Source organism: Physeter macrocephalus, unplaced genomic scaffold, assembly GCF_002837175.3.
Source record: "Physeter macrocephalus isolate SW-GA unplaced genomic scaffold, ASM283717v5 random_43, whole genome shotgun sequence".
NCBI lineage: Eukaryota > Metazoa > Chordata > Mammalia > Artiodactyla > Physeteridae > Physeter > Physeter macrocephalus.
The window spans coordinates 104,395-122,752 of NW_021145329.1; the positions used below are offsets into that span (position 1 = coordinate 104,395).

The 18,358-nt window shown below is 47.7% G+C and overlaps 1 protein-coding gene across 3 annotated transcripts in view; it reads right to left on the bottom strand.

Moving 5' to 3' along the window:
- Positions 1–757: 757 nt before the first annotated feature.
- Positions 758–18,358, bottom strand: part of LMCD1 (LIM and cysteine rich domains 1) — a 38,232-nt gene continuing 20,631 nt past the window's right edge. Inside the window, exons 4-5 of one of the 3 annotated variants that reach the window (XM_028483535.2) lie at positions 12,921–13,136; positions 758–964 (exon numbers count right to left, since the gene is read on the bottom strand). In XM_028483535.2, coding sequence (XP_028339336.1) covers positions 773–964; positions 12,921–13,136 — 408 coding nt within the window. In that variant the 3' untranslated portion in view covers positions 758–772. Of the gene's footprint in view, positions 965–10,483; positions 11,366–12,920; positions 13,137–18,358 lie in introns of those variants that run through there. The other 2 variants (XM_028483536.2, XM_028483537.2) reach the window with 2 other exon arrangements.

The window sequence follows — 18,358 nt, forward strand, 5'->3', positions numbered from 1 at the left end:
TAGTTGCTGCACGGCATGTGGGATCTTCCCGGACCGGGGCTCGAACCCGTGTCCCCTGCATTGGCAGGCGGATTCTTAACCACTGCGCCACCAGAGAAGCCCGAAGAGGAGGACTCTTAATAACTGTTATTAATGGAGAAAGCGTGGCCTTAAACCTGCCTAACAAACCCTCCTAAACAGCTCTAGTTTATTGGACTTGTCCCGGTTACCTTCTTGTAACTGCTCTGCCCCCATCCCCCAAAGCCCAAACCCCTTTGTTTTGTCTAAGATGCTTCATAAGCCTCATTCGTCTGGCTGCCTTCTTGAGCCACAGTTTTCTTTGTGAACTCCTGGGCACAGGTCTGAAATGAAAAGATGTTGTCCTCCTGTTAATCTTTCTTTCATCAGTTTGATTGGTGGGCCCCAGCCAATGAACCTATGATGGGTAGAGGGGAAAAGAATTCTTCTCTGCCCTACCCTAGTCTGCCAGCAGGGCCCAGATACCAGGCCAGCAGAGAGATGGGTGCAGAGTGGTGTCCTCGTCATTAGGAACCTCAGAAAGTTCCTCTCTGTATGTAGCAGCTGGGATTGACTCCTCCGATGGGTCATTTGGGGCTGGGGTAATAGTGTGAGTTGTGTTTCCTCTTCCTAAACCTTTTCCTGCAACACTGCAGCCTAGAGTGTTTGCAGAAGGGAAGGAGAACCCAGATGTCTGGCCTCCAGATGTTACGTGTGCCTGACACATGTCGAGAGCAAACAAACTGAAATGTCGGAGTTTGGAGCAGAGAAAGGTTTATTGCAGGGCCACGCAAGGGGCAGGGGGTGGCTCGTGCCCAGAAAAGCCCAAATCCCTGAAGGGTTTCGGCAAAGCACTCGTAAAGGCAAGGTAAGGGAGGGGCGCGGTTGGTTCTTGCAGACTTCTTGGTGTTGCAATCCTTTGTTCGTGCAGCTGTCTACCTAGGTCAGAGGTCAGGGCGTGATGTTCCTGTAAATTTCCAATAAGACAAATGTTATCCTCTGTTCTGCAACTTTTTACCTCTATATGAATGGGAAAGTGTTATAACCTTAAAGGTCAGAGCCTTGAGAATGGGTTATCCTATATATTTCAGGCCATAGGCAACATTCTTAACTGAAGCAAAAGCAATAGAGCACAAAGGTTAAAATAAAAGAAACTGATCTAAGAGGGAGTCAGATTTGTTCTTCCCTATTACAAAGTTACCTGGGAGGGGGGATGACAGCCCCTCTTCTTCCCCGCCGACAGGAAGCCCAGCGCTGCATGCATTTCTAATACGGTCCCTGGAATAATCATTCAGGTCACTGCGCGGTTGCCCGCAGATGACTTAGCCTTTTGAATAAAAGCCATCTAATTTTAAAGGATTAGAGAAAATATCTCCAGTTCTTCATTATAAATGGAGCAGATAAGGTTCACCTTTGCTCTCTTTCTAGATACTATTCCTTTCCTCTTGGAAAGTTTCCTAGCGTGGAGGATGCCACATGGCGTCATAAAACCTTTGGAACTGGGTTTGCCTTTGGGACAGAAAGAAGTTTCCTAGAGCGAGCAGTGCCCCGACAGCCGCGTGAGCTTGATCCACAAGTCACTCTCCGTATGAAGCCGATGGCCGATTTTTAGGGCCACGTGTGCATTCTCCTGCAGGATTCCCTCGCCAGGCGTTAGAAGGCAGTCACAATTTGGGCAAAATCCGGAAGATCTCCCCCTCCCTGGCAGATGGACAGCGTCTCAGCCACCGAACCGAAACAGACACGTGTACCCATCAGAAGGCACTTGACACTCTGAATATGGAAGAAGCGATAAGAGTTGGAAGAAAAGCCGGCCTCCAAGGCCATGGCGGGCTGCCAGGTATTTTCTGACGTCACACCAGTTCAGTGGACGCGTGTCTGGAGCCACGTAAACTGCTGTTTGTCCTTCCAACGTGAGGGGTTTTCATTTTAGGATGTGGGTGTTTCATCTAGAACATTTGGCATTTTCTCCCAGGTCCTTATTTTAGCAATCTTTTGATTTTACAAAATGCTTTCTTTAAAAAAAATGTGAATATGTAGGTGCAGTCGTGGCCCATTCCCTCAGGCCCACACACTCATTTGGAACTCGTGCTAGTTCAGCCTGTACTGAGCTGCTTTCTTTTAGGGAAGTGACACCAGTCATATATGGTGGGAAAAGCACTTTGGCGGGAGTAGGGCTTTGTGGTGGGTGGTGGCGGGGAGACGTGCGACTCCTGAAAGTCGACGACAATTTTCAATCTCTGGTTCCACGTGAATCCCGTCCGGTTGCCAAAGCCAGCCATGCGGTTTCTCCTAGATGGAAAAGCGCTGGTTGCCCTGACCTAGAACTCCGGCTTGTCATACTCTGTCGCGCTGTGACAGAAGCCAAAGTTGTGAGTTGTTTCCAGTTGATGTGCTGTCACCTCATCCGTGGATTTTAGCTCACTGCACGTACCATTCACTTCAGTGACAACTTTTTTTTTTTTTTTTTGTTAAGTGACAGCTGTGTAGGGGGCTGGAGGGCGAAACTCAACCACGGTAAAGTGCATGGTCACTCCGAGATGAGTCCCCATTCTAGGAGTGCCGTGTTTTCATTTCATGCGTACCTTGGAACCAAGGAAGCAAGATGGTTAGCCTCCACAGACTCACAGAGGACAGCCCTTTACATTCACAACTCTGTGTGCGTGTATGTAGAGCGGGATGCTGAAATGTCTCCCTCAGCGGGTAGGTTGGTCACGTTTGGGCATTCGCCAGAAGGTCTCAGAGATTAGAAATAAGAAAAGGAAGTTTGCTGATGAACTTAAAATAAAAATACAAAATTAAAAACAACAGCAGAAAAAGAAAACCACTGTTTCCAAGAGTAGAGGAGATTCCAGTTAAGCCATCTTCTTCCAGGGTCCGCTCTTGGGTAATACAAGCTACAGCGATGATGGAAGCCAGTGCTTACTGAGCACTTACTGTGTGCCAGGGGCTGTTCTAGGTCTTGTAACATGCATATGCCCACTTAATCCTCAGAACAGCCCTGTAAAGGAAATGATATTACTATCCCCATTTTATAAAGGAGAAACTTGGGAACAAAGTGAAATGACTTATCTAAGTGACACAATGGAGTTGGGTTTAGACTTGAGGTACCTAGCTCCCAAGCCCGTGCCGTCAGTGGCTGTGCTTGCACTACCAGACATGTAGGATCTATTTGGTGAGCAAGGGAGAAAGCCCAGGCCTCCTACTGACCTATTTGCGAGGAGGCTGGGGAGACTTTGGGAAGGAACGGAAGCTGGGATTCTGCTGGGCCGCAGGCGTGTCTGAGTAGATGATGGTCTGTCATTGGTTGCTCTCCTCTGACAGGTGTTGATGCCATTAGTGCAGAAACCATGTCTCCTTTGTTCACTATTGTATTTCGCAGGCCTAGCACAGTGCCCGGGGCATAATAGGCCCTGGGTAAAAGCATGGTGAATGAGTGAATCAAAGAACGAACCAGTGAATGAGTTGCCTGTTGTTCAGAAGACAAACGTGGAGTCTGACGTAAGTACAGTCTGGTCAAGGGGCCACATCGGGCACACAGTTGGTTGAGACTCTGAACGTCTGGAGGAATCAGCAAGGGCTTCCTGGAAGAGGGAGTGTTCCTGCTGAGGCGTGAAGTGGAGGCGGCTGAAGGGTGGCTTTTTGGGTGGGAAGAAGCGCTGAAAGCTCAGTGTTTACAAGCTGTGGCCCCAGATGTCACAGACACCTCCCCTGCAGAGGGGACCACACAGGCCACATATTGAACAAACACCTTCCTCCTTGGCCGGGGGCTCTGGCTGGCGCATATTCTTCTGTCCAGCTTTGGCACAGATGGTCTCTTTGCATTGGCCAAAGATGCCCACCCACCCGTTGGCTCCTGCCCTCTGTCCCCTTATCAGCTGAAGATGAACGCCACAGAGCTCTCCTGTCAAACGATGCACAGACCATTCCCTTGTAGGGCAAAGGCTTGCAATTCCTTGCAACCATATTTCATAATTTATATATTTGATTAAACCCCAGAACCTGTGCCAGCAGCCTGCATAATCTAGCATATTGGGATCATTAGCTGCTTGTGTCACTCTTCTATTTTAAAACTTTCCATAGTTGAACTCATGGAAGTACATCCTTCACATTTATTAAACTTTTCCCAGAAAGACCGTTTAGTAAGTCTGCATCATCTTTCACATAATTAAAAAAAAAAAGGTCCCAATAAAATCCTTTAGGGAATACCATTTTATGCAGACCTTTAAAAACATTTGTCGTCTTTTCTTGCCAGTAATTTAAAAAAAATCAAGACAAATGAGAGTTTTAGTAGCGTGATAATTAGTTCAAGATGAGTGTTGTGACTTGGCTTCTACCCTTACTCTTTGCGGCGCTCCCCGCGGGAGCCTGCATTCCCCAGTCCCGGGATGGTCTTATCCTTAGATTCCTCGGCTTGGCTCTCTTCCAACTTCTCGAATTGCTCCTTCTCTGTGCTTTGCTCCTGTAGTTTTATCCATCCTGCCTCTCTTTGCCCAGAAGGATTTCCTTTGCCACCTGCAGTTCTAACAGGGACTCTCTTTTTCTACAAGGGGCCTGATTTACGTGATTTGGGGGTGGCTGCCTCTTCTTTTCTTTTTTGAATTAATTAATTAATTTTTGGCTGTGTTGGGTCTTGATTGCTGCGCGAGGGCTTTTCTCTAGTGGCGGCGCGCGGGCTTTTCCTTGCGGTGGCTTCTCCTGTTGCGGAGCACGGGCTCTAGGTGCGCGGGCTTCAGTAGTTGTGGCACATGGGCTCAGTAGTTGTGGCTCGTGGGCTCTAGATTGCAGGCTCAGTAGTTGTGGTGCACGGGCTTAGCTGCTGCTCCGTGGCATGTGGGATCCTCCCGGACCAGGGCTCGAGCCCCTGTGCTCTGCAATGGCAGGTGGATTCTTAACCACTGCACCAGAAGGGAAGCCCCGAGGGGCGGCGGTCTTTTCAAATCCCTTTTCCTCCCCTTAGGGGTTGGCTGGTTGGCACGTGATCAAGGCACTGCCAATCAGGGTACCTCGGCTGTCTGGGCACAATCATTGGTCGAGGGATAGGCACATGACCCATGTTGGGCCAATCAAAGTCATTCCCGGAAAGCCCCAGCAAGAGACACTCCCCTTTCATTGGGCTCACTGGCTCCGAGGGTGAATGTGACCTTTACTGGGTTCTGGGGGCTGCTATCTGGGCTGGTCTGCCTGAGGACGAAGCTGACATGGAGGAAAACAGAGGCGAGAGATGGAGAAAGGAAGCAGATTCTCAACGAGAATGTAGATTCTAGAATGTGGATTCCCTCCAGGTATTTCTTTTCATTGTTGTTGTTTAAACGGTTTGCGTGGGCTTCCTTCCTTTGCAACAAGAGAGGCCTGGATAATATTTCTTCTGTCTGCAAGTCCAAATCCTTTCTGCTGTTTAAGAACCAAAGTTGTGGGACTTCCCTGGTGGTCCAGTGGTTGAGACTTCACCTTCCAATGCAGGGGGTGTGGGTTCGGGGAGCTAAGAACTCACATGCCTCATGGCCGAAAAACCAAAACATAAAACAGAAGCAACATTGTAACAAATTCAATAACGACTTTAAAAATGGTTCACATCAAAAATATCTTAAAAAAAAAACAAAGCACCAAAGTTGTCCCAAACTCAGACCAAAGAAACACTATATGCTGATGCATGCAGATTCTATTATCATAGAACCGAGGGAATCGGTCCAGGAGATCATTTTGCTTCAAACTAGTAGCGTCTGAATGAACACAGATCATGGTTGAGAAGAAGGGGCAAACACACTTCTTCCTTCAACAGCATCATCTCCAGGCTCAGCTCGTCAAAGGCATGGGTGGTCTGCACACATGCCATGGCACCCTCTCAGCTTCCATGGAACTGTCTCATATTTGAAGCCAAACTTTTGGAGCCAAAGTCTGATAACCCAGTGAGTCAAGCACTCATGTCACTATCGCCTGTGTCTTCCCCAGACAGACTTGTTTAAACACCCAAATGAACCAGGGGGTGTAATGGCTTCAGAAATGTTTAATTCACTCAAGCTCAAATGTGAAACATCTTGGGTATTAGTCCCATTGTTTCTGGCTACAATGAATAAAACCTCACTAAAGAGAAACTATATGGTGAAGAGATGTATTACACAAGTAATAAATGTATAATCCAGCATAAAGCAGAAGGAAATTGTCTCATGTAACAAGAAAGCCAGAACTAAGTTCACTGGCTTGATGATATAACCAAGGATCTAGACTCTGTTTAAGTCTCAGCTCCATCACTCTCAGCTTATTAGCGTGGTTCACTTGTGTCTTCAAGGTTCTAAGATGTTCCAACCTGACAGCACCCAGCTTAAGAAGACGAGACTCCTTGAGAAATGGCTGAATCCAAAACTGGGGCAGGAGAAGTCCAAGATGAGCTGAGAGCTCCTCTTGGTGCCAGAATGTAAAATTATGTTCAAAGGATGATGGGGACCTGTTAAAAGGACGTAACAGCCAGCTTGTAAAAGCTCTCGTTGGCCAAATTTGGGACAGTTTGAACATCAAAATAAATAATGATAATAATAGATTATAAACAATTTAATAAAATAGAAATCCATGACTCCAAACTGATATAAAATATGAATAAATACATAAATAGGGAGAAAACAGAGCTTTTCCTTATAGTAGAATGCTAACTAGTAAACATGGAAGGAATGATTGAATTAGAAAAAAAATCAGCATTTGGCAACTGTCATAGTAATAATTCAGTCAAGAAACCTCAGTGGATACTGACAACCTATGGGTGGAATTTTGATGAGGAACAGGATATTAACATAGTCTCAAAGTACCTTCCCACAAAATGCTCATTAAACACAAAGGGAAAAGGAGTGACTTGACAGTGGAAAAATTTAGTATGATCAAGTGTTGAAAATTAATAGCAACAGTAATGGAACAAATAAAAATCTTGTCTTATCTGGTAGGATGCAATGAAAAGAAAACAGCATCACTTCCATGGCCTTCCTGCCGAAAAAGCATAACATGAATCTAATTGTAAGAGGATATCAAACAAAGCTAATTTGATGGACATTCTACCCATTATGTGGCTTTTAATCTTTTAAGATGTTGAGATCATAACTGTCAAGGAGAGAACTAGGAACACTTCCCAACTGAAGAAAACTAAAGAGACGGGTCAACTAAACGCAGTGCATGATCCTGGACTGGATCTTTTTTTCTTTTTTTTTTTATAAAAGACATTATTGGGACAGCTGGTGAAATTGTTATAAAAGACCTTATTGGGACAACCGGTGACGGGGATCTGAGGATTCGACTGGTAGAATGTTAATCCCTAATTCTGATGGTTGTTTCCTGGTTAGGTGGGAGAATGCCCTTGTTTGTAGGAATTACACACCGAAACCTTGATGGGGTGGTGGGGCATAGTGTCAACAACACCCTCAAATGGTTCAAGAAGACAAGTTCTTTGTTCTCGTCTTGTGGCTTTTTTTCTAAGTTTGAAATAATATCAAAAGAAACAGAAAGTAGGGCTGTTCCCTCCAGAGCAGCTCTTTTCATCCATGAAGAGAATATTTCTCAGCAGCTCCCCAAAGGTGAAGCCCCATTGGCCAGACTTGAGTCACATGCTGTTCCTCCAGCTGCAGAAGAAGCTGGGAAAGTGAGTTTGTATCACGGGAAGTGGGCTCTCCCCACAAAGAAGAAGGAAATGGGGCGGAGAATGGCCGCCCATAGGCAGCCAACGGTGTCTGCCTCATTCTGAAGTCTTCCTAGTTGATTTAGGCCCTTTTGGAACCCAGTGCCGTTCGCAACAGTGAATCATCGAAGGGCCCTCGGCTGTTTATTCTTTGATTTTGTTGCTAGGCATTATTCTAAGGATTGGAGACTAAAGATGAGGAGAGTATTTTCTCAAGAAGTGCATGGGGGAGCCTTTCTCCAGCTAATATTTATAGCACAATAGAATCAGTGCAATTATCGCCGTAAGCCTGGGATATTTTGAGAGCACAGATGAAGGGTAAGGGCATCTATAATACCCTTGTAGGGAGGGTGAGGCTGGAGAATGGGAGTGATGAGAATGGCAGCTGTGCTTCCTGCTGACATGGGGGATAAACCATGCAAGGATTAACGCTCTCACATTGTACAGCATATGTCTTTCCAATTTGGGTGCAGCCTCCTGCTCAGTTACGGCAGCCGCATGGAAGAGGCAGTAATAGGGCACCGTGTGGGGAACCCCAGGAGATCGTTGTCAGTCCAGGCAGAAAATGTTCAAGGTGAAATACAACGTTGGGGATGGAAGGAAGAGGTGATGGGAGAGAGGACAGTGCTGAGTGACCATCAGAGGGGAAGGGGGGTGTCAGAGAGGATTCGGTGTTCCAAGTGCAAGGTTGGTGTCATTAGTAGACACCAGGAAGGCAGGAGCACGTTCTGGATGGCATCCACGGGGGTCTGTGGGGGACATTACTCCTGTCCACAGTGGTGTGGACAGAGGCACCAGGACAAAATCGATCAGGCATCACGCTGGGGTTTCAGCAGAGGAGAGATCATGTATCCCGTAATCTCCCTGTCCCCGCCATTACCAACCCCTGCTGAAAACTCTCGGAAGGCTCCCGGTTGCTCATTGGACAGAAACCGGTCTTTTCTGTTGCCCACAAAGCTGGTGACCCTCTTGTGCCTCAGCATCCATCCTCCCCATGTGGACCTGCCACACCATCTTCTTTCAGTCCCATTCATGATCACCACTGTATCTCCAACAGCAGTAAGTAGATATTGAATCAACTGGTGCTACTTCAGCCACAGGGCCTTTGTACATGCCATCCATGCAGCCATCTTTAACCATCTTCCTTTCCCTCTTTGGCTACTAGGCGTCTACTGCCCTTTAGATCTCAGTTCAAGTGTCACTCTCCCGGGAGCACCTTTCCGGACATCCCTGATTAGGTCCAATCTCTTTCATTTGCTTTGTAGAGATCCGATTCCCCACCCCCACCCCCACCTTTATACCATCCATAGAAGCAGTAATTTTACATCAACTTGTGGGAATATTTGCCCGAGGCCCATCTCCTGCACGGACTGTAACGTCCAGGGGCACTGTTCTTTCTGTGAGCACTGTACCCCCTGTACTCAGCATGTGAATTGGAATTCTCTAGTGCTCAGTGAATATTTGTGGAATGAATGAATGAATGAGGGAATGAACAAGTGCATATTCCATTGGCGCTTCAGGGAGGGCTGCTGAGAAGCAGGTTATGTTTCAGAAGCTCCTTCTAGGACAGATAGAATTTCTGTAGAAGGACTTGATCTTCAAGGACCCGGCACAGACCAGGGCGGTGGTGGCAGGGGAGAGGGTCTTGATCAAAAGGAGGTTCTGAGTGTTTAAGTGAAACAGGGAAATCGAAATCTAGAGAAAGAAAGGGTTTTAAGACCAGAAGGACGGTTAAGCCAAGTGTTGGAAGGACTCGCATGTCAGGGTGAGGACTTGGCTGTTAAGTAGAGGGGGCAACAGGGATCCTGGAAGGATGGGTCCGAAAGCTCCTTTTTGAGAAGGTGGACATGGCAGAGAAACACGGGGGCCGGAGAGATGAGCTGGAAGCAGAAAACCACCTGCGAAGGATAGGGCAGTAGCTTTCGCCCAACTTGCAAAGCACATGAATGGAGGTATTGTAGACGAGGTAATGCGAGCAAAATTTGGGTGGTCAGATTAAAGAAACTGGTCAATAGATGGGCAGTTTAAGAAAGAGAGGCCAGGACTTCCCTGGCAGTCCAGTGGTTAGGACTCCGCGCTTCCAATGCAGAGGGCGCGGGTTTGAGTTTGATCCCTGGTCGGGGAACTCGTGGTGTGACTAAAAAAAAAAACAAAAAGGAAAGAGAGGCCCTGGTGATCAGACTGTGAGCTTCTAAGCCTCAGGTCTTTTTCACCTTTATATCCGCAGTAGAAAAAGAAAGGTCTTTCTCTGAAATTATGGGGAGGAAACGAATTTGGAGACTGTAAATGCACAGAGAGGCCATAAAAGAGAGACAGTCTCACCCAAAGAGCTGTTCCGTTCGGCTCATTCAGTGTTCCGTTGGCAACGTTTAAAAAAGGGAGAGATTTCTCATAAAATCCATATTTCTTCAGGTTGGCCTGCACTGGTCACCGTGTCCCCTGTGGCACCCATTGGTTGAGCTTAGGTGGCCCTGTTCGGCTGCTCTGAGTCCCCTGCCTGGTCTTACACCCAGAGGGGCTCACTCATCCCCTGCGGGGGCTTGGAGAACACCTGGGTTGCGGCTCCCCAGTTTTCAAGAGGCTGCTTTTAGGTGTCCCATGAAACACGACACGCTGGTTTCCATCGGTGCCCTCGGGGTGCCCAGAACTGGGGGGATGGGAGTTCTGCCCCGAGGACCTTCAGTCCCCAAAGGAGTCTGATGAGACACAATTGATGAAGAGGCACCCCTGCATTTCCAGTGCCTTCCGCTAGCACCAGCACTCAGGATCTTGGGGCAAAACAGATGCCGTGAGATGACTGCCAGGTGCAAATAATGAGACCAGGGCACGTGCGGACTTCGTAAAACTTTTATTGATATATTTATCATGCCAACATTGGTCTATTTAAAATGCAAATTCCATTTGAAAGGGAGGCAACAAACGAGGGTTGGGATCCCAGGCTGCTCCTGGAGGAGCCCCCAGGTTCACGAGAAAGCACGCACATCCTCCAGCTATGTGATTTGATCACTCAAGGGTTGCATTCTGGGAAACTCCCCCTAGAGAGCCCGGGCAGGATGTGTTTCGTTGGTAGCTGGGAAACAGCAACAGCAGCAAAAACAAAACAACCGCATCCTAAGACTTCTCAGAACGTCTCCGGCTTTGAAACTATTGACCCTCAAGCATCCCTCCCCACCTGATCTAGAATATGTGTGTGTGTGTGTGTGTGTGTGTGTATATATGTATATATATCCACTGAAAAAAGATCACTGTTCTTGTTGCTGTTGGCTGTCTCGCCAGACCCTTAGGATGACCTTGGCACACCTGGCTCTACTTCTCGGTGGGATCCTGTGGACTCCAGCCGTGGGTGGACAGCCCTTCAGGAGCGTTTGGACTTGCTGCACGTTGGGCACAGAGGCTGACCCTTGGTGATGATGTACGCCCGGCCACCCAGCTGCTGCTCACAAACCTCGCAGACAAAGTGCTTTCGGTGCCAGGCCAGGTCCTCCACGCGCTGGTAATCCTCTGAGAATATTATCTGGGGAGGGGAGCAGAGAGTCGTACAGCTCAGGTTCTGTCCCTAGTAGACGGGGCACGGGAGACAGGCCGTAAGGTGGTGGTCCCTCGTCCCCCATTCTCGTTTTGACCTTCCAGTGCCTTTCAGTGGAGAAATCTGACGTAACTCTAAGACAGCAAGTACAGTATTTGGCGAAGGTCATGGTTGCATCTTAGCTTCTGGGATCAAAAAAAAAAAAAAAATCCTGCGCTATTGACAGGTTTTACGTATCTGGCATCGATGATGCTGTCTGGGCCAAATCCAAAGCCCACTTGTGCTCTGAGGCGGAATTACCTACCCCGGTGACGATGGCCTAACAGTAGCTGAGCGACCAATGGCCAGTCCTCAAGAGCAAGAACACCCAGAGTCACTTGGGGCTGGAATAAAGTAACACTTTGGAACATCTGTACAATCTGGTGAGGAACCAGAGAGCAGAACAGCATACTGCTTAAACGTGCTTTCTGATTTTGGGGTCAGACAGGGACCAGGTATGTGTTTTCACTTAAATACCAGCTGCATGACTTTGGGCAAATTACTCAACCTCCCTGTGCCTCAGTTTCCACATCTGTAGGATGGGGATATAAATACTACCCATCCCTTGGGGTTTTATGAGTGCTGCATGTGTTGCTACAGATGGAGTACTCAGAATGGTAACAGAGACAAAGTCAGTGCTTTGTGATTATCACTGACCTCTCTGAGCTGCACTCGTCTCAAATGTCAAATGGAGATAATGATTCTCTCTCCCTCCCCGAAAGACTGTTGTGAGATGTAAATGGTACGTCACGTGCAACGTCTGTAGCACGTTAGGATGGGGTGTTGTTACCGCGAGCATACTGTTGTCCTCACAGAAATGAGGTGGGTGGGACCAGGCCTGCTGACAGCCCTTTTCCTTCTGTAACATTCTTGTTCACACGGTTATGAGGTAGGAGGATTACAGGGTCTTAACTTCAGAGGGTGACCAACACGTGAGAGGTGGGAGGAGGCAGACATTGGCTTAACGTGAGGAAGACGTTTCTAACCCTCGTATGTGCCAAAGATGAAGGTAGTGAGTTTCTCGTCACCAGGGGCATGCAGGCAGTAGTTATTATTGGCATAGCCATTATTGTCACTATTCATACACCTTAGAGTTTCTCTAGTCTATATCCTTGTTGGAGAGCTGAACCCCTTTCACAGCATCTCTGACTGTCGGATTGTGTTACGTTAATGCTACATGATTTTGTTGTATCGTCTTGTGTTACATTATCCTAAGACTCACAGCAGCTTCCGCTTCTTAGTTACTCGGGCCCCGTGCCAAGCATTTTCAGGCGTGATCTCATTTATCCTCCCAGCACTTCCATGGGATGGGCACCGTTACCCTCCCATTTGGTAAGTTTTAAAACTGAGGCACAGGAGTTAGGGACCCACATGCCTCACAGAGGCAGAGCCAGGTTTGAATGTGGGCCGTCTACCTCCTGGCGGCACCCCATAATGTTCTTCTGAGCCCTTACTCAGCGCCAAGCCTGGTGCCAAGGATGAGACTTGACAGGTCCTCTGTGTCTGACCCATCCCAACGGGCCCGGGGGTGGGAACTAATTTCTGCCCCACTTTGCAGATGGGAAGACAGAGGCTGAGAGTGTGAAGGGGGATCTGAGCCCCAGTCTTCCTATCTGTGGATCACATCGTCACGAAGCCACACCCCCTGGGCCTCTGGGTCCCCTCCTGCAGTCTGGGGGCGTCCACCCCACTGGTCCTCACCTCGTCGCAGCCGGAGCACCGGGGCCGCAGGCTCTCGCAGTAATGACGGCCACACCAGGGCGCCCCGTCCTTCCAGAAGTAGATGAGGTCCACCAGCGGCTCGGAGCACTTGGTGCACACGAAGCAGGCAGGATGCCACTGCTTGCTGTAGCCTGCCCTGTCCGAGTAGACCACGGGGCTGTCGGCGGGGGCCACCCCCTTGCAGAGCTCACAGACCTGGAAGGGTGGGGGAGGACCCCCAGGACACAAAGTAGTCAGGAGTGCATCGTGACCTGGATTCGAGTTTCAACTCCAGTCTCTTTACTTCCTGGGTGACCTTGAGCAAGTTACTATACCTCTCTGTTCCTCAGTTTTCTCACCTGCAAAGTGGGATAATAATAATACTGCCTACCTAGTAGGTAGTTGTCAGGACTCTAATAAAGTATCGGTTTGGCCATAAAGCTCATTTGGCTTTTTCTGTAAGATCTTGTGGAAAAACCTGAATGAACTTTTTGGCCCACCCGATATTTGTTTAGCACAGTCATTCTCACACTTTTTGTTCTCAAGACCCTTTGGACTCTTAAAAAGTTTTGAGAACCCTAAAGAGTTTTTGTTCATGTGGGTAAGAGCTATTGATATTTACCATACAAGAAATTAGAACTGAGGAAAAAAATTAAATAACTCTTAATTCATTAAAAAATAGTAAACCAACAGCATGTTAACATAAATATTTGTAATTAAAAATAACTATATTTTCCAAAACAGAAAAATTGAGTCAGAGTGTGGCATTGTTTACATTTTTGCAAATCTCTAATGACTGGCTCAGTAGAGGATTTCTCGATTCTTATAACTGTTTTAGCTTTTCATCTTTTGCACTATGTGGTTTTCTTTGAAATAGATGAAAAAAATCTGACCTTACACTGATTAGAAATTGAAAAAGGGAGGCAGGCATTTTAAATAGCCTTTCTAGATAACTGTGGAATATTTTTCTTTGCTATTAAATCAAAATTAGACAATGTTAGTTTCTCAAAAGTTAGTTAATGTGCAGTCTGAAACCATATCAACCAACCTTTCATCCCGTTTACATTAAAACCCACTGGTCCACCTTGCACGTTGAATGGATCTTTTACCTATGTAGAATTAATTTTGAATAAACTTAAACTGTTAGAACAGTTTCGACTTACAGAAAAATTGTGGAGATAGTACAGAGAATTCTTGTATACCCCGCACCCACTTTCCTCTGTTCTTAGCACCTTACATTAATATGGTGTCACAATCAATTAACCAGTATTGATACGTTATTATTAACTAAAGTCCAAACTCTATCCAGATGTGCTTAGATTCTACCTTGTGTCCTTCTCCTCTTGTAGGATTGGATCCAGGATCCCACATTACAGTTTAGCGATCATGTCTCCTTAGGCTCCTCTGGGCTGTGACCGTTTCTCAGACTTTCCTTGTTTTTAATAACCTTGGGGGGGCGGGTACCAGTCAGGTATTTGGTAGACTGTCCCTCAGTTGGGATTTGCCTGATGTTATTACCATGACTGCCCTGAGAGGAAGACCACAGAGCTGAACGGCCGTTCTCATCACGTCCCATCCAGACGACATCCTCGACCTGTAAAATCTTTCCAGTCATTTTGGAGTTCTCACCTGCTCCTCAGAACTCTGATGATGAGGATGATGCTGGGGCAGTTGTGTGTCCAACTCAGGTGTTTTCCCTCCTGACTGACACCCTTACGGAAACCCGAGAGAGCTACTTTCCCTTCTAGACTTATCTCCCTTTTAAGCAGACCTGTGTTCCCCCCCCCCCCCCCCCCCCCCACATGGCCAAACCCAGGTTCACAGAGATTCAGTGATTGCTGAGTGGCAACAGCTGACAAGAGGCACAGCTGGGGTTTGAACACAGGCCGAGCCTGACCCCAAAGCCAGGGCTCTTTGTGCCCCACCGTGCGGCCTTTCCATCAGAGTCAGCAAACTACGGCCAAACCCGGCCTCTGCCTGTTCTTGTAGGAACCGTCTGGGTCGAATGGGTTTTACGTTTGAACTCTTAATTTAGTGAAATGTTTTCTCCCAAAAACGAATTCCATTTTTCTCATAGTAGACCGGGGTTTTGGACTGGATGGTGCCCCTCCCCCAGTCAACATGTTGAAGCCCTGACCCCCAATGTGACTGTGTGTGGAGATGGGGCCTTTAAGGAGTTAACTGAGTTTAAATGAGGTCATTAGGGCGGGGCCCTCATCAAATAGGACTGGTGTCCTTATAAGAAGAGAGACCAGAGATGGATGGCCGTCTCTTTCTCTTTCTGGCTGTACACAGAGGGGAGGCCATGTGAGGATGCAGTGAGAAGGTGGCCCTCTGCAAGCTAGAAAGAGGGGTCTCACCAGAACCCAACCCTGTCAGCACCTCGATCTTGGACTCCTAGTCTCCAGAACTGGGAAAAAAAATACATTTCTGTTGTTTAAGCCACCTGGCCTGTGATATTCTGTTATGGCAGCCTGAGCTAGCTAATATGGCCTGTATTACAAAAACCTGTCTTAATTATACTACTGTATTTTGAATTTCAAAAAAAAATTGTGGATATTTATTTTCTCTCTTGTTACCTAAAGTACCTACGTGATATCGTCAGCTCCAGCTCTTGGTCCACAACACCTGAGAGATAGATTACCTGGCTCTCTACGGAAAATGTTTGCTGATGCCTGGCTTGAGATGGACACTCTGTCTTACTAAGCACAAATTATGTGTCAGCCCAAATAGAGATATTTATTGTTTTGCTAGGTAAAGATGAACAGGCATATATGCAGAGCCTAAACACTTAGAATTCTTTACATACTTTAACTGCATACTTAATATACTCTTGTATATGAAGAGGAAATAAAAATTAAAATGGCGGAAATTGGGGAAAGAAAACCACATGACAAAATATGTCCACGTACTGAGCGTGGTCCCTAAGCGCAGTCGTGGTTGAACTCGTGTTCCGGTGAGGAGCGTGTTTGGTTAACTGCTCCTGGCTGCCTGATGAGGATGTTCCTTAGAACGTGCTGGAGTTTTGGTTTCAGTTATGCCCACAGGACTGACGGGTGTGAGTCCTTCACCACAGTGAAACCCTGTCCTTCTGCATGTGACTGAGCCCCAGCTCACCTGGAACTCATCAGAGGGTCTGAACCAAAAATAGGTGATGGCGAATTCCCTGGTGGTCCAGTGGTTAGGACTCCACGCTTCCATACCAGGGGGCACGGGTTCGATCCCTGGTGGGGGAACTAGGATACCGCAAGCCTCACGGTGTGGCAAAAAATTAAAAACAAGCAAACAGAACAAAGCCAAAATAGGTGATGGATCCGCGTTCATTGACTGTCGCATCTCCAGAAGTGTAAACTGTCTGGTGAGGGCTGTTTGAGAAGCAAGTGAATTTTCTGTCTGTTGGTCTTTCTAAATGTCACAGGATGAAATTTCCGGCCCCTTTCCTCCCACACAGAAGGGGCTTACTGTCCATCCACCACGCCTGGTCGAGTGCCACCAGGGTACATCAGTGGGGTGCCTGACTCCAAGTTTCCAGATGTGCCCCAGACGTGGGGAAAGGGAGGGATATAAATGCACCTGGATGTGTCTGGTGGGTACCAGCAGGCGCCCGCGACCCATAGAAGGACATAAAGGGATGTGAGGTCAGGAAGCAGTTTGGGGGTGATCATGGGTGTCTCTGAACTGTGGGTTGGGACTTCACTTTGGAGGTAATGGGAAGCCATCGCTGGGTCTGGAGTGCTGGGGTGTGGTCTGCACTGTGGGGAGATAACTCTGGGAGCACTGTCTGAATGGGCTTTGTCAGGAGCCTCTCTGGGGAGTGTCTCTTCCCTCGTTGTCCCCCAGCATCCCTGGCTGTGCACCCTGTTGCCACCAGTAGCCAGTCCTTTTTTAGGCAAAGGGTGTCATTGACATTTTATGAAAACATGCTGTCAGAGCAGTGAGTCCTGTCAACATGCATCAGGAACCGATTTCTTCTTCTGGCCTCTGAGCTCTTTTCCATGCCCCCTTCCCTGTGGTCTCAAAGGACAAGAGATCTGACAGTGTCTTGGCTCTGTCAGCTGGTGGCCCCTCAGCCACGAGGGGCAGCCTGACAACCAAGAGTGAGACTGCCCAGCCTGCCTGGGTCCTGTGATCCTGGTCCTGCCTTTCTCTGCACAAACTTATTCTCCTACCATCCTTGGAAGGGAGGTTTACAGTTTCTAAATTGCAGCGGATGGTTGAGAGGGGGGCTAGCTGTGTGACCTTGGGCAAGTTACCCATCCTCTCTGCACCTTAGTTTTTTCACCTGTCAAATAATACTCGGAACATCACAGGTCTGTTGCACGGATTAAATGAGATAATAGAATTAATGAACTTTACAAGGGTTCGGTAATAATTAGCGAAAATCTCCTGTTATCCCTACGAAGCCCTCCTTATAGAAAGTTGAGGAGCTAAATCCATTTCCCAAGATGACAAAGACGTCGAAGGCAGGATCTGCTTCTGGTTCGGAGGCCTGGGTTCCTTTCAGTAGCACCATGAGCACGTAGATTGGCAGGAGGTCATTCCTCCCACCCGTGAGCTCTGTGCTTTCCATCTCTGGTCTTTCCCTCTGTGCAAGGCCAGAGAATCTCAAGTCATGTGAGTTTCATCTTCTGTCACTACCCCAGACTCAGCTACGATCAGTGCCCGCCTTGCTGGGGCTGCTCTTCTCCCTCTCCCATCCCACCCCCTCCAAGACAGCGTTCTCAGCCTCGAGTCTGCCCCAGCATCCCTAGAGGGCTGCTCAAACAGAGTGCTGCACCTCCCCACCCCGAGTGTCTGATTAGTAGGTCTGGGACGGGGCAGGGGAATTTTCAAACTCCCAGGGGATGCTGGTACGGTCAGGGGACCGCACTTCGAGACCCACTGTCATAGAGTGTTTGAACATGACCTTATAGAAAAACTCAGCAAGAATGACATGACCAATTAGGTTCCAGTACAGCAAAAGCCAATTTGAATTCCTGGGATGCTTAAATTCTAGACTATTTTGAAGAAAGCCCAATGTGGTGATTCCCAGGCAACTTCCCCTCTGGAGGAGCCACTTTTGGTCGAGTAGAAGTCCTTTGGAACTAGGCTAAAAGGCACGGAGAAGACCATTGATCATTAGAGTGTCAGTGGGTTCTCATTCAGACTCCCAACTGTCTAAAACTAGAGCCTTCTCATGGGAATCTGTCTAGCCTTTGCCACGTAACCTAGTTTGCAGACTGTGGCGCCCCCGGGGGAAGGAGCTGTAGCACAGACCTTTCATAGGTAGAACGCATGTGACGTTTCTCCTGGTGCCACTGAAGTTCTGTCTTGCCCTGTTCAAATGGTGAGAGATTCTTCATCACAAGCGTCTAAATGAAAGAGTTTGTATATTCTGTACTTTGGGCCTTTGTAAACACTTGCATTGAGAAAGCTGAGGAGCATTCTAGATTCAGCTG